A 14,818-nucleotide genomic window follows, 5' to 3' on the forward strand; every position below is an offset into this window, starting at 1 on the left:
ATATGTGTATGCACATATGCTGTATATTTGCTGTGTACATCTGTGGTATGTGTATGCTGCATGTGTGCTATGTGTGTTTGCTACATAAATGTGGTGGATATGTGCTATAGTGTGATACATGGAGACAAGAGGACTGAGTTATAGGAAACAGTTTTGGAGACTAGAATAGGCAAATAACCAGGAGTCACATTTTGACTCCATTCCTGGCCCGGACTCAACATCTGCATAAACTTAGACCAGTCACTATCCCCCTGAACTAGTTCGCTAAGAAATGAGGTTCTGTCACCCTCAAGGAAACACTAAAAGGATCTGTAAAATTCAAAAGAAAGTTATGAAAGTCTCAATACATGCAGGAGGATCAAAAGGAAAAGAACTTGTGGTCACGGATTTGAAGGAGTTCCCACTTGAATTGAAAGAATCAGACACATGAAACTAGCTCTCATTTATGCAGGATGAAAGATGTGCATGATGAACCATGAGTTTAGCATTTCTTGAGCTTTTTACTGCACAACAGATTAAAAGAGGCTAATCTCACAACAAGCTTACAAGTAGGTGTCATTAGCAAGCCCATTTTGCAGATGATAAAACTGATAGCTAAATACTATCCAAAGTTACACTAATGTTAAATGACACAGTCCAGATTCACACTTGGCCCATGTAACCCAAATTTTCTCTTTTATTACCTCTCTGTAGTGTTTCCTTTAGCAACTCAACAAGCATAGTGCGGAGAGACGGAACCTCTGCCCTTAGCTTGAGAAAGAAGCAGTCAACCAAAGAGCAAACCTTTTTAGAACTGTGTCACTTCAGACAATGTGAAAGTTCCCATGATTGTCACCTGTGCATCTGACTACAAACTCATAAAGATAGGGAGGTAGGAGAGTAAAAGAGAATGTACAGGGGACAAAGAAGATGTGGTAGGGCGACACCAGGAAGTTCCCTTCCAGCATAAGGGTTGCACACACCCTCAGAAAAATGCCACATGATTAACGTCAACCATATTAACGTCAGAGGGAAGACTCTGGTTCCAGCTTTGCCTGACTGATCAACAGCTGAAAATCACTAGTTCCCCCTCCCCTATATTTTTTAACTTTTCTTAATGCTTCAGTAAAGCTGAAGACTATGATCCCACAGGGAACAGATCAATCAGCTTTGACAATAGCTTAGCATTTAGGGGACCCCATATACTTACCCACTGAATCATCCAAAACTAACTTGAAATAATTGTGAACCACAATTCCAAAGGACAGATATATTTTTAAAACAGATAATTACTGGGCTTCTGCTAATGAGAAAATGAAACAACAGAATGGTTTATTTTTTTTTCCTCTCTGGAATATGCTTTTTTAAAAAACCATATAAAAATAATCATGATCATCTTGTTTGGGGAAGAAAACAGAATGTCTTTGTTTTCAAAGATTTTATTTCTTTTATTATAAGACATATAAGGTAAAAACTTGTATATTTTGAAAAAGATAGAAAATGGTAATAAAATGGACATTTTTCTTATTAAGAAATATGTTCATAAATATGCTTTATCAAATGTTAAAATGGTTATTTTGCAAAATAATAAATAGAGCAGAGCTGTAGCATACAAGGGCTAACTCAAAATACTGGAAGTTTTTATATATTTTATAAAAATTTAGCCTTTGATTCTATTTAAAAATTTGGCATTTTATACTCCAGGTTATCAATAATTCAGATTTTAAAAATATTTTTATGTTAGCTCCATGATTTCAAAAACAATGAAACACAAAAGGTGATTTTACTAAGTAGAATTTGTTGAAAATAACCTTCCCTTAAATAAAAAATTGTAAGACACATAAGATACATGTTTTGAACCTATAAATGGTACACACATTAGTTCCCAATACCACAAATCTCTGTAAGCATTACACAAAAATTGTTAGCTTAAGCTTTAGTTTCCAGCAAGATCCATCATTTCTTTTCACAGTTTGATGGAGCATTGATAGTCATGACCATGATGAGCCCAGTTCTTACAATTCTAGCTCCATGGAGATAAGGTACATGGACAGTTCTCCTCCTTTGAATAAATCCTTTCAGTGTTCCCATGTTCGTTTATCACCCAATGGCAAGAACACTGGGCAAAATTTTAGTGATGAAAAGCTCTTGTTCTAGGCATTCTTTTGTAAGCTTTGATTCTCTACTATCCAAAGGAGCAAAAAAAAAAAAAAAACATGTGAACACCAAACATGTCCCACAATGAGCATTAAGTGTCCACTTAGCAAAGTCAGCATTTTTCGATAAATAAATACTAATTGTTTACAAAGATCTTTCATTTCCCATGCATTTTGTTGCCCATGAGGCTAACATATTCATTCCCAGCTGCATTGAGGGAAGCCACATCTAACAATACTTAAGTATTCAATCTAATATAGATTATTGGTCCCAGTGGCCTTTGACGATGTCCATCAGGAGGACATCTGGGTGATGCTTGGTGTCTAGAGCACAGAGAGGTCGTGGCAAGATTTGGACTTGAGCTTGAAGGCCATGTTCTTGTTGTTTTTGGCCACGATCTTGCCCCAGAAGCGCCGAGCTTTCCTGGGGATGCTCTCTCTCCGTTTCTGGTAAGCCAGCCGCCGCTCATTTTTCTCCTTGCTGTCCCGACGTAGGCGGACCTGCCGCACGATGCCCTCGAACAGCTCCTTCACGTTGTGCTGGACAGCTGCTGAGGTCTCAATGAACTTGCAGTCGAACACCACAGCACATGCTCTCCCTTCTGGTAAGGAAAGGCAGAGGACAAAGTCAGGGGGACCGTAGAGTGTGATTGCACCCAGCATGCAGCCAAGCTGGATGATTCCCGCAAAACTATCCTCAGAGGGTAACTCTAGGTCAGTGCTATAAGCAATGAATAGAGGGAGCCACTATGACACATGCCCTCCTAGGGTACAAATAGAAGGACAGAGTCCCACAAGAGGATCCCTGGAAGCAGGGGAGATTATCTTCAGATCTGTTCACCAGGAATTAACTGTGTGAAGGTCCAATTGCATCAAATATAGCATATTAATTAGAACATAAAACCATAGCCTGAATTTATTATGGACTGACTACATGCCAAGAAGTAGGCTAAGTTCTTTATAAAGACTTTTTCAATGATCATAACAATCTTGGAAAATACATTATTATCCCCGATCAGGCTGGTGAAGAAATTGGGGGCAGGGCTCTTTTTAAAACTTGTCAGAGTTCACACTGCCTGCAAGTGGCTGTGAATCCAGGTCAACTTAAATCTCTAATCCACACGCTTTCTCTTGACTCAGTTTCCTGAACTGAGAATTAGAATGCTACCATTTGACTTTCCCCTCTTTTTTATTTTTATTTATTATAATTTGTTATATATGACAGCAGAATGCATTGCAATTCATATTACACAAATAGAGCACAATTTTTCCATATCTCTGGTTGTACACAAAGTAGAGTCACACCATTTGTGTCTTCATACATGTACTTAAGGTAATGATGTCCATCTCACTCCACCGTCTTTCCTACCCCCATGCCTCCTCCCTTCCTCTCTCTCCCTTTGCCCTATCTAGAGTTCATCTAATTCCTCCCATACCCCACCCCTCCAACCACATTATGAATCAGCATCCTTAAATCAGAGAAAACATTCAGCATTTGGTTTTTCGGGATTGGCTAACTTCACTTAGCATTATATTCTCCAACTCCATCCATTTTCCTGCAAATGCCATGATTTTGTTCTCTTTTAATGCTGAATAATATTCTATTGTATATATATACCTAAATTGAGAATTAGGATTTTACCACTTGACTTTCCTCTCTTAAAAAAAAAGCTGTAGGGGTTTTTTAAATATATATATTTTTAGTTGTCAATGGACCTTTATTTTACCTATTTATATGTGGTGCTGAGAATCAAACCCAGTGCCTCACACATGCTAGGTAAGCACTCTACCACTGAGCCACAACCCCAGCCCTATAATATTTTTTTTAAATGAGGTTTTTCAGTTACATCAAACTATTCAAGCTTCTCTGGAACAAACTCAATTTCAAATATTTCATTGTGTTCAATGATCACATGTCCCAATTCCAGTTTGGAAAGTAATGATTTTTGTGGACAATCATATCTTAGTAGTAAGACATTCCCAACAAGTTGAGTACACGGTCTTGACTGGGTTGGGTTTCTCTTCTCCAGAGCAGGGTCTAGCAATGCTGCATTTTACTTTTAAATTGTACAAGGGACAATCTATATTAGGTCACTATCTCAAGAGTCCTATAAGCACTTGGGTGTCCACTCAACAAAGAGGAAGTATCCTCAAACTTAAGTGTGAAAAAGTATGCAAAACCATCAGATTAATGTCTTAGCTGAAATTTAGAAGCAGGGGATAGGGTGAGGAAGTTATTTCTAGGGCTTGGAGGGACCAGTAACAGCCAGAATAGAATCCTTTTTCTCAACGAAACTCTTTCCCACAATTACCCTAAATCGAGTTCCCTATCCTTCTTGCATAAAGATGTTCTTTTCCCAGCTGGGCACAGTGGCATATGCCTGTAATCCCAGTAGCTCAGGAAACTGAGGCAGGAGGTTCCAAATTCAAAGCCAGCCTCAGCAATGGTGAGGTGCTAAGCAACTCAGTGAGACTCTGTCTCTAATACAAAATTGGGCTGGGGATGTGGCTCAGTGGTTGACTGCTCCTAACAGTACCATCACCACCCCCCCCCAAAAAAAAGATGTTTTTTTCCCTTCCTTGAACCCTGGGAGGACAAAGAGAAAAGTTTGGAGACTGCCAATAAATCCCTGAGGATGGCATTTCAAATCACCAGAGGGTGTACATTATTTAGCAATTCCTTTTATAATTTTAGAGCTACAGGTGTGATAAGAGGAGGTTAATTTTATAACCTAGGGCATTTCCATTTTGTATATGTGTGTGTCATGTGTTTCATTAAAGCCTAGCTTGAAAGCCTCAGTTCATGTCTCTGTTGAGCTGAAGTATTCAGTCCATTGCAAAGAGGGTTCTCCCCCACGTAAAATAAGAGAATTTTCTCGTTAATGTTTCTAAGTTCTATAATGCTACCATTTTCAGCTAGTTTAAAAATAAAAGACATCCTAATAGGGCCAACCAGGTATTTTATCAGAGTAAGAATAAGAAGTTTCTAGAGTGGCTTAGGAGGATTATCATAATGCATTCATGGAAAACCACCAACATAACCCATGTGACATTCAAGTTTGCTGTTAAAAGTAATATATAGTTGTCTTGTACAGAGGTCAAACTAATCTGAATAAGAAGAAAAATGCTCTAAAAAATATAGAAGGAATGAAAAGAAAGAAAAAATTAAAAGTCCCTGAGCATGATCTCTTCCCTAAAGGAATTCCAGGAAACCTCTTGGGGTGAGGAGATTGGACTCCTGCAGGAAAACCAGATGGACAAGGTAGAGCAACCAGCAGGGGATGACTGTTGGGGACTGGAGCAGTCTTGGAAAGTACAGGAGTATTTTTATGGAGCATTTTAATGAGTCCCTGATGCCAGCCTCATGAAAGAGGAAGGGAAGAACTTACAGGCAGGGGCTGTTTCCAAGGCACTGGTACCACCTCTCTTACCTGATACAGACACCTCCCTGCACCGAACTAGGTCACTTTTGTTGCCAACTAAAATGATAGGAATGTCCTCTGTCTGTCGGGCCCTGCGGAGCTGTATTCGCAACTCAGATGCCTTCTCAAAGCTCGCTCGATCTGTGATGGAGTAGACAATCAGGTAGGCATCCCCAACTTGCATGCAGTGGTCTTGGAGCCATTCATTCTCTCCCTAAAGAAATGAAAAGATCCTCTATGAGCTCAGGGTGGCCTGGGAAAGAAAGTGTCATTTTGCAAAGAAATCATATGTGTATCCTAAAGTACCTTTGCTGATAACAGAAGGGAAGAAAACTGCTTCAAACTCTTCAAAATCCTTTGAACTTCCATGCCTGTGAGATGTTGGGGCTGTGAAGATTACTAGCCTGTATGGTATTTGTGCCCAAAAGAGTTTACTCTCCTATGTCTTTTACAGCTTGAGTTGATAAATTACATAACTGCTCTGCCATACGGTATTTCTAACTCCCCCCCCAAATTCCTTTTCCTTTTCCAAGGAATAAAATTAAGAAACCTTTGGTGAGGAGGGTTCTCAGTAAACAGAAGGTCTCGCATATATGCTCAGAAGCACAAAACCTTTGAAAAGTAAATGTTGAAGACTAGTGTTGAGAATGTCAACTTCATACAAGATGGTTTTATGTGGTTGGAAAGTAACTCTATGCTTGTTTGAACTTTCCCTAAAACAAATACACTTTTTGTGTTTTTTAATAGAACTAAAGGTGGAACACTGCCACTTGCTTGTTATTCAGAGCTCATCTGTGAATGACCTGTTCCTTAGATCAGTTCTGTTCTTCCGAAGTAAATGCTTTTAATCAAGGAAATGAGCCCACCTCATCTGTGTAGAACAAGGTCACCCTCGCACCAAACAGCCTGTTCAAGGGCAAGCCCAAGAACTCTCTGAGAGCTTGAACAGGTTCGGCATACCTTATTTTCCCACATGTCCAGCAGTATAATTGTGGCACTTTCCCCGTCAACAATCAGGGTGCGCTCATATGTATCTTCTAGAAAAGAAAGAAGATTGATATTAAATTGATATTAAAGTCAGATGAATATGCAACACTTTGACATAAGGGGGCCATGCATAAAGTTATGCTAAAAAACACACTAAATATGCCACTAACTAGGTAGATACGCAGATATTTGCAAAGAAAAATTGCTTTTTGTCATCTTCAACAATATACGATGGCTATTCCTCTAGTATTTGGTAAGCAGATCGCCTGTATCTTTCAAATGTGTACCTCTAAACCAGTTGAATTAAAACATCTTCATTTTCATTGTTCCTCAAACTCTGTATAGGAAAACCACTTATGAAAACAAGGCTCACATAAGAGCCTTTGACTCAGGTTTAATGGATGAGGCTATGAAAAAGTATTAACTGTAAGCCCCATTTTCATAAGCCTTACATGGAAATCCATTGTACCTACCAGTGGATGGTTCCAGAACATTCATTGTCAATTTCATGAGTTTTAGCTCAGAGATATTTCTCCTCCTTGGAGAAGTGGGAAAAAAATCTTGAGACTATCCTGTTTGACCTATAGTTTTTTTATTCCTTAAAATAATAACAACAAAGGCTGGGGCTGGGGTTCAACGGTAGCACACTTGCCTGGCATGTATGAGGCACTGGGTTTGAGTCTCAGCACCACATATAAATAAATAAAAATAATGGTCTGTCAACAACTTAAAAAAATTTAAGAAAAAAAATTAATTAAAAATAATAATAATAACAACAACAACAAGAGTAACTCAGTTCTCTAGGACTAGATGAGCTTATTTTCCATCTTGAGTACAGCAGAAGTACAGCCTCCAGTTCTACTTGGTAATGGAAACTTTCCTCCCTGCACTTGAGCCCAGATTGAGTATAGGTGAAAGGTGAACACAGTACAATGGGCCAAAGTAGCTCCAGTCTGGAAAAATCCATCGGGGTGGCACCACGGGGTGTGCTTGGATTTTTGCAAGAAGGACTCCCTATCAACTCCAGTTGATCCCATCCTACTCTGTTTACACAATGTGATTTCCTGTTTTGAATTTCATCATTTGAAAATTATGACTTTTCTAATGATTTACCATTATTCTCATTCATCCTTTTGCCTAGAAGCTCTTCCCTCAGATACCAGCAAGGCTTGTCCCTTACCTTAACCTTCTGGGGAGGTATCCCTAACCATTCATTTGAAATCTCTCTTTAGTCTCACTAAAATTCCCTACTCTATCTCCTGCTTTGTTTCTTATTTGCATTATTGTCATCGAACATGCAACACATGTATCTTTCTAAAATTTTAGCATTTGTTGCCTCCAACTCCCCAGAATGTTAGGGCAGAGATTTGCATCTGTGATGTTTACTCTGCCCCGAGCACCCAGGATAGTGCCTGGCACATTGCAGGTGCTCAATAAAAATGTGTCCAATGAATGAATGAATGATATACACAGCATTGTGGTTATGAGCACAAGCCAACATGAATCAGAATCTGGTTTCATCCCTAATTAAGTATGTGGCTCTGGACCACTTACATAAATCCTCTGAGGCTGGGTTTTCTTCATTTACAAAATGAGATTGATAACCGTATCTACCACTTATGACTGTGTGACAGTCACATATACTAAGCCTGAACACAAAGTAGAAAGTGTTAGCTCTTATCATCACTTTCTCACATGCAAGAAGCTGGTTTTTGCCACAACCAGAATTTTCTACTACAGATAAATCCCAGCCTAAGTGTGCTATGGTCAGAGATCCAGGGAGGCTCTTGTTTTATAACAGAGGTTCATTGGTTTAGTGCTTCTTTACCTAAGAACTGGACCAGGAAAGGGAAAGAAAAGAAAACTCAGACAGGGGGAAGTTAACCAGGGATGGCTCTGTCCATTTCTCACCTCCAGTGTCATTAGCAGGAGTAACTGTTTCCCACTGGGGGTTTACAAATCTGTTGTGTCCTCCTATTTGCTGCATCCATCCTGCGCCCCTTGGAGGCGCTCACAGCGGGATGCAGTTTGGCTTACTGGAGGGCAGGGCCTCATGACCCCAGGGCACAGACTCCTACAAGCCAAAGGAAACCTGCCCAGCTCAGATGAGTGGGAGGGGAGATCTGACTGTCCCCTACTACCACAAAGTGTTTATCTTTTCTCTAAATACCCTCCCTGCACTCAGAAAACTCCCAGGAAGGCACTTTGTCTGCCTTCAGTCACCACCAAAAGCAGGTACAGGGAGATCTGCCTGATTGTCCAAGTCGTTCACATAGAAACATACCATGTTCCAACAACTGAAGGCCAAAGCAAACTCCACATTTCTCTTGGACTGAGAGATGTCAGAACATGTCTAGAGAAGCAGTGGACTAAGAATTACAGCTGTGAAAGTGGGAACAAGATATTTTGCTGTTCTGGAAGTTTCCTGACAGGATCATTCTATCTGGCCTGACCTCTGCCTGAAAACCACAGTGTTGGAGACCCGAGAGCCTAAAACAGTAGATCCTCTCCTTCCAGTTTGGGTTTATATCCCTCTGGCTGGGTGCACTGGGGACTCTCCTGACACTCAGAGTCCTGCTCAATAGCCTTCCACTAACTAAGTGCCTATAACCAAAGCTCTAGGTTTCTCTTCCTCCCTTAGTCCTCAAGCAATCTTTTAACCTCTCCAAGTGCTGATTGAACAAATTGAATAAAAGAACAGGAAATTCTAGAAGAGCTCTTGGAAATTTGCAAGGGGTTATAGAAAGGGTCGGGCCTTTCAGCCTGTGGGGCTTGTCCGGGATGTCCTCGTTTCTTTCATGCTCTGTGTGAATGCTGGGAGTGTCCTGGCACACTGAATAGCAAGAGATGTCATCCTAGTGGAGCCCAGGAGATTCTAGAGGGGGCTACTGTGCTCAGTGGCCATTTTCCCTGGACCAGTGCACCTCAGCTTATCTTTTCCAATCTGCTCCCACTGACAAAAACTCTGTCCCTGACCAAACGTGCATCATGAACCCTCTTCTTGGCTGGAGTTTCCATATCTGTCCTTGTAGAGTCCAGTTTTAATCAGAATCCTGCTGAGTCAGATTAGTGACACTTCCCCAGCCTCAATATCTGATCAAATTCCTCATTTCCCCCACCTTTGATGTCTAAGTCGTTGGCCTGGCTCCAGTAAGAATTCCCCTCATTTCGATATTTCTTCTTAGTGATTTTCCACCCACAGATCCTCCCAACCTGCTCCTTTGTTATAAATCCCCACTTGTTCTTATTACATTTGAACTTGAGTCCAATCTCTCTCCCTTACTGCTATAGTCCTGAATAGTTTCCCCATTATGTACATTTTTCTTTTACATCCCTCCCCCCCCAAGGTCTCTCCTGCCCAAGACTGGCTGGAGGCCTGCAGGTAGAACCTGCAGAGCTGTTGTCTCACGCTCCAGAAGAGGCTCCTATAGCCTCTCAAAGGCTCTGAGGCTCCAGCATCTCTCCCACCCAAAAACTTTCAACTACATTCAGCTTTCAGAGGCCAAGAGGTATCAAGGAAGATACGCTTGCTCTAATGTAAGGTCCTCTCCTCTATTGGCTCATGTCTCCTCTGCACATCTGAAAGGGCCCCAGGCAAGAATGACAAGAGGGTAGGTAGATAGGGAATAAGGACTTAGAAGTGATGAAACCGAAGTTCAGGAGAATAAGCACACAGGAAGGAAACAGCAGATCCAGAATCTATGGTAAGTACATTTATTCCACATTTCCTATGTGCCAGCACTAAACTACCTGCTTACACTACCTGCTTAATGTCTGCTCTTTTAATTTGTATAATGCCCTATGAAGTACTGTCCCAATGATACTAATAAGGAGGTTTCAGGAGGTTAAGGTGTTTGTCCAAGAGCACCCAGCTAAGTCTGTGTCACGTGGGGTCTAAGCCCACTCATCAGACTCCACGCCCAGTGCTCTTTCCTGCACTCCCCTGCAGGTTCAGTGCCTTCACACCTAGCACAGCGCTTCCAAATCCTAGGGGTCTTTAAGGTGCAGCTCAGACAGCACCTCTTCCCTGAAGCCTCTTCTGATTTTCAGTCTTTTCTCTGAATTCCACTTTCTCATAACCTGTTCTCCTTGCAATTTTTCCACAACACTTATCACATCCTCGTTTCATTTACAGTTGATGTATGTCTGACCTCCATGGCACACTGTGAGACCCTCTACGAAGGGAGCCCCCAGGACATTTGCATGTCCCCAGAGTGACTCAAGTTCTATAGTATATGTTCAGTAACTGTTTATAAATGAATGAATGGCATTAAATGTACACAGAGAGTCATAACATTATCACAATATAACTGTAACAGCATCCATCTTTATTGGGAAAAATAAGGATGAGAAAATTGTATATACTTTTTCTTATGGTTAATGCTGAGAGGGAAAAGACAAAAACAATGTAGGAGTGTGTCTTGAAAAACCTCCCTCGTGGGAAACACAAAGCCAACTAGTGATTCCAACAGGGCTTATATATAAGGAATATAATCCTAGATGGTATAAATTAAGTTACTCGAATAGGATATGTAAGATAGGAAGCACTTGTCAAAGATTCTCAGTTTAAGGACGTAAGAAAAAGATTCTCTCTCTCCTTATCTCCCTCTTATCTAATAAAGAGATTTCCCAAATGCAGAAGGCTGCCTCCCAAATTCCAGGTATGAATCACTCTTCTCAATACTTTATGCTTACTATCCTCTGGATATACACCATCCCATTCTAATGAACAAACATTTTTGAAAGTATATTATTCACTCCTTCAATCCCTCCCTCTTAAAAACAAACAAACCCTGTCAGTCGATGAGAGAGTTGTCAATCCTTAATTCTTTCAATCCTCAAAACACACTATTGCTACTTCTTAAATAACCTAATAATTTTAAATTAATTTCACCCCATTCTAAATTACAGCCACTGACACAGAGCTCCTGAGTGAGAAGGTACAGTGTGGTTTGCCCATCTTGAGGTACCCCAGAGCTGTCTTCTAGACACAGATACCCACCAGCCTTCACAAAGAAAAGAGAATCAGCAATACAGCACCAGTCCTGCAACTCTGGGATAGGCAAAGCCCAAAGTAAGAGAGAAATTGATATTACATCAGTGAGTCATCACTTATAGCCCAGTTCCTGAGCTGCCTCTTGAAGCAGTGAACTCCCTGACACTGACACAGTCCAGAGGAATAAAACCTTTAGACAGAATGGGCTGATGTATTGAGGAGTAGGATTCATATGCATCAGATGGGGAGGAAATGTGAGTCACCACTAAGCCATTTTCCTACCCCGGAAGTCTGTGATTCAGTTGTGTGTTACAGCTGGAAATATGGACAAACCATGTGACTTGGGTACACTGGACAGTTCTTCCTTCATTTCTAATAGTAGTAAATAGGGACACACAGCTACCCCGGTTACATGTGCTAAGATCAGCGCTGTAGTTGGAGGACACTGGACACCATTGGCTATTAGGATCCTTATATTCCATCACAGAATATAAGGCTCTCCTTTTCCTGTTATTAAGGAACACATGCATTTATGAAATACTATTATCACAAAACAATTTTAGAAATAGGGCTTCAACAAGTAAATATTTGAAATTATATTGTACAGGGAAAATTATCTTGGAAAAACTATAAGACTCCATACAAAGTATTCATCATCATTGTCATTATTTCAAAATTTTTTTAAAAAAATATTGAATTATTTCAAATACAGATTTTGAACTATTTTACACCAGTAAGTCTTTAATATTGGTTGTAACAGGCTGGTAAATATACTCAGTTTTTTTTTTTTGTTGTTGTTGTTGTTGTTGTTTTAATCAGTTTTGTTGTAGGTATAACCATGGGAAAAGGCTATACCTGTACTGAGCTCTTGGAATCTGATCCAGGACAGAGTCAGCAAGAGCAAGAAGTGGGATCCTGAACTCTGGCTCTGTCCTCTTTAATCAGCCTCCCTCAGACCCTTCCGATTAGGAATCTCAGAAACTCCCTATGGCTCAGGTTCAACAGACTTTGGTCTTATCTATAAGCATTGTCATTTTCTTGTCATGAGGGCCTGTGCCAGGGCCCTTCTGGGGACTCAGCTTCCCATCCAGTGCCAAGAAGGCATAACTTCAGCTCCCAAGTCTGCAGATAAATGACCCTCTGGCTCTCTTTCTGCCTGGACTACTGCTAAGAGACAGAAGCCCACCAAGCCTGCGACACCTACCTCCCAGCACCTCGCAGTCGCTGTCCAGGCTGTCGTGCACGCCTGCAAAGATGTTGGCCAGGGTGGACTTGCCTACTCCCTGCTCCCCTATGAGCACCACACGGTAGTAGGTGTTCCCTGACTCAGAGGAGATGACAGAGTCTGTAGAGTCAGAGGACCAGCTCCGCCGGCAGTGGTCCTCAGGGTTGGCAGAGTGGTGGTTGCGATGGTTGTACGGGTGGGGCTCTTTCTGGACCATCAGATGCCTGCCATCGGCTGGGATGCTCCAGCGCTGCTGCTGTGGCTGCATGCCCACAGTGCCCTGGCGCATGGTGACATTATTCAGAGTCATCATGGGGTCCTAGGGAGCAAAACAGCCAAGATGCCAACATTGGTGAAGATAAGTGAACGTTCAGGGGACCTAAACACATGGTCAGTCATTAGTGATATTCTATGAAATGGGTACGAAATTAAGTATCATTAAGGAACATCAAAGAAACAGTCTCCAAACCCCAACAAGCCAGGCTTTCAAATAGGGAGATACACACACACACACACACACACACACAATTAGTAACCATGTCCTCAGGCAGACTGTCAATTGCACAGGAAAAAAAAAAAAAAGTACCATTAACATCGCCCACTGCCCATAAGCTTCCTCCATCCTCAAAGAAGACTTGAGGTCTCCACTCTAAGCTGGCACAGAGGCAGTTGGAAGGAAACCACAGCCTCCAGAGATGGCTTGAAGAGCAACAAGTCAGGGCTGCTGGGGACCAGCTGGCCAGGTTAGCTGCTCTTTTCTAAACATGGCTCTTAATTGCACCAGCGTCCTGCAGGCTTGTGTGCCTCAGTGGGAAACACGTGGCAATGACATCACTCCCCCTGGCTGGACTGGACAGGCACTTATGGGAACTTCCATGTTTAGTAAAGTTGCCCTGATGCTCTCCAGCTGCCTGAAGAGACCGTTATTTGAGGAGTGGGGGCAATTTCTGTTTGGGGTTTATGCCTCAGCTCTGCCCTCTTGCCCACAGACACCACCTTTAAAGCATTCCAGCCCCAAGCCTAGTCATTCCAGCAGGTCACATTCAGATGTATCAAAAATTTGCAAAGTGCTTCACCCCCATCAAACCACATCCACTCCAAGATTTATTTAATTCCATTTCAGATTTCCACCTTCTTGAAACAAATCAGAAGGCCAAAGACTTTTCTAAACCACATTCACCAACTTCCTACAACTTTCCCTTTGCAAGACCAGGCACGGAGGGCTGTTCTCCGAGACTGCTTGAGATCAAGTAGAAGCATTCACATTTGAATCAGCAAGATCCACTGGAGAGTGACGGGTGCACAAACCTCACACCACGATCCTTATCCACGCATCAGGACCACCGATCGATGGGGGAGTTTTTGACACCTTAAGGGCAGCCCCTTAGTGGGTCGATTTGCATTCAAACAAGGAAAGTGTCATTGAGGGTTACCCGATGATCACACAATCTGCAGGAAGAGGTGACCCTCTTCCTGAACTGAACTAAGGAACCCGCTAATGAGAAATGCATCCTTTGCATCCGAAGTTCCTTCCCCTATCAGAAAACCAAGCGCAGACAGCAAGTTCCAGGGGTTCCCTTAAACTTAGAAAGTTCTACCGGCTGGGAACGCCCACTCCCTGTCCTCCCGCTCCCCGCGCCGCTGGAAGAGCGCCTCGGGACGCCCCCTTACTTGGCTCCGCGGGGCCGGCAGGGTGGGCGTCCGTGAGTGGGTCCGCGCTGGGATGCCGGGGCCGCTGAGCACCGGGAGACTCCGCTGTGCCCGCGGTCCGAGCCTACAGCCTGCAGCCGCCTCGGCCCCGCGATTTATACGAGCCCCGCCGACCCGCGACGGGGCTTTTCCGTGACGTCAGCGCTCCCGCCGGGAGGGGGCGGCTCTGCAGCAAACTCGGAGTTGCAGCCACTTGGCTAAATCAGTTACTCGCAGTCATGTGACCCCCACCTCCCCTTTAGAAAAAAAAATAATAATGACAGTTCAATCCTGGGTTTGCTTTATTTTGTTTTATTTTATTTTTACTAGGTGGAAAAATACACTTAGCGCTACTTAATCGCCC

At 42.3% G+C, this 14,818-nt stretch overlaps 1 protein-coding gene across 2 annotated transcripts; it reads right to left on the reverse strand.

The window, feature by feature from the left end:
- Nucleotides 1-1,402: 1,402 nt before the first annotated feature.
- Gem (GTP binding protein overexpressed in skeletal muscle) lies at nucleotides 1,403-14,581 on the reverse strand. Of its 2 annotated transcripts, none has more exons than XM_046464914.2 (5): nucleotides 14,437-14,581; nucleotides 12,745-13,084; nucleotides 6,518-6,594; nucleotides 5,567-5,771; nucleotides 1,403-2,737 (listed from the first exon to the last, which is right to left on the reverse strand). In XM_046464914.2, exons 2-5 carry the CDS (start codon nucleotides 13,076-13,078, stop codon nucleotides 2,460-2,462), a joined length of 894 nt encoding a protein of 297 aa, XP_046320870.1. In that variant the 5' UTR covers nucleotides 13,079-13,084; nucleotides 14,437-14,581; the 3' UTR covers nucleotides 1,403-2,459. The 2 variants fall into 2 exon arrangements, with proteins under 2 accessions (XP_046320870.1, XP_046320869.1); XM_046464913.2 differs by lacking the exon at nucleotides 14,437-14,581 and adding an exon at nucleotides 13,352-14,389.
- Between the last annotated feature and the right edge of the window lie 237 nt (nucleotides 14,582-14,818).

Source organism: Marmota monax, unplaced genomic scaffold (genome assembly GCF_021218885.2).
Source record: "Marmota monax isolate L192 unplaced genomic scaffold, Marmota_monax_Labrador192_F-V1.1 WCK01_AAM20220418_F8-fsc00003, whole genome shotgun sequence".
NCBI classification, from domain to species: Eukaryota; Metazoa; Chordata; class Mammalia; order Rodentia; family Sciuridae; genus Marmota; species Marmota monax.

Coding starts and splice junctions, on each gene's coding strand:
- Gem (XM_046464913.2), bottom strand. CDS start 13,387: ATGGAGGAAGCTTATGGGCAGTGGGCGATGTTAATG. Junction 5,772..6,517: donor TGGACATGTGGGAAAATAAG/GTATGCCGAACC, acceptor TCATTTCTTTAG/GGAGAGAATGAATGGCTCCA. Junction 2,738..5,566: donor CAGGGAGGTGTCTGTATCAG/GTAAGAGAGGTG, acceptor TTTCCTTACCAG/AAGGGAGAGCATGTGCTGTG.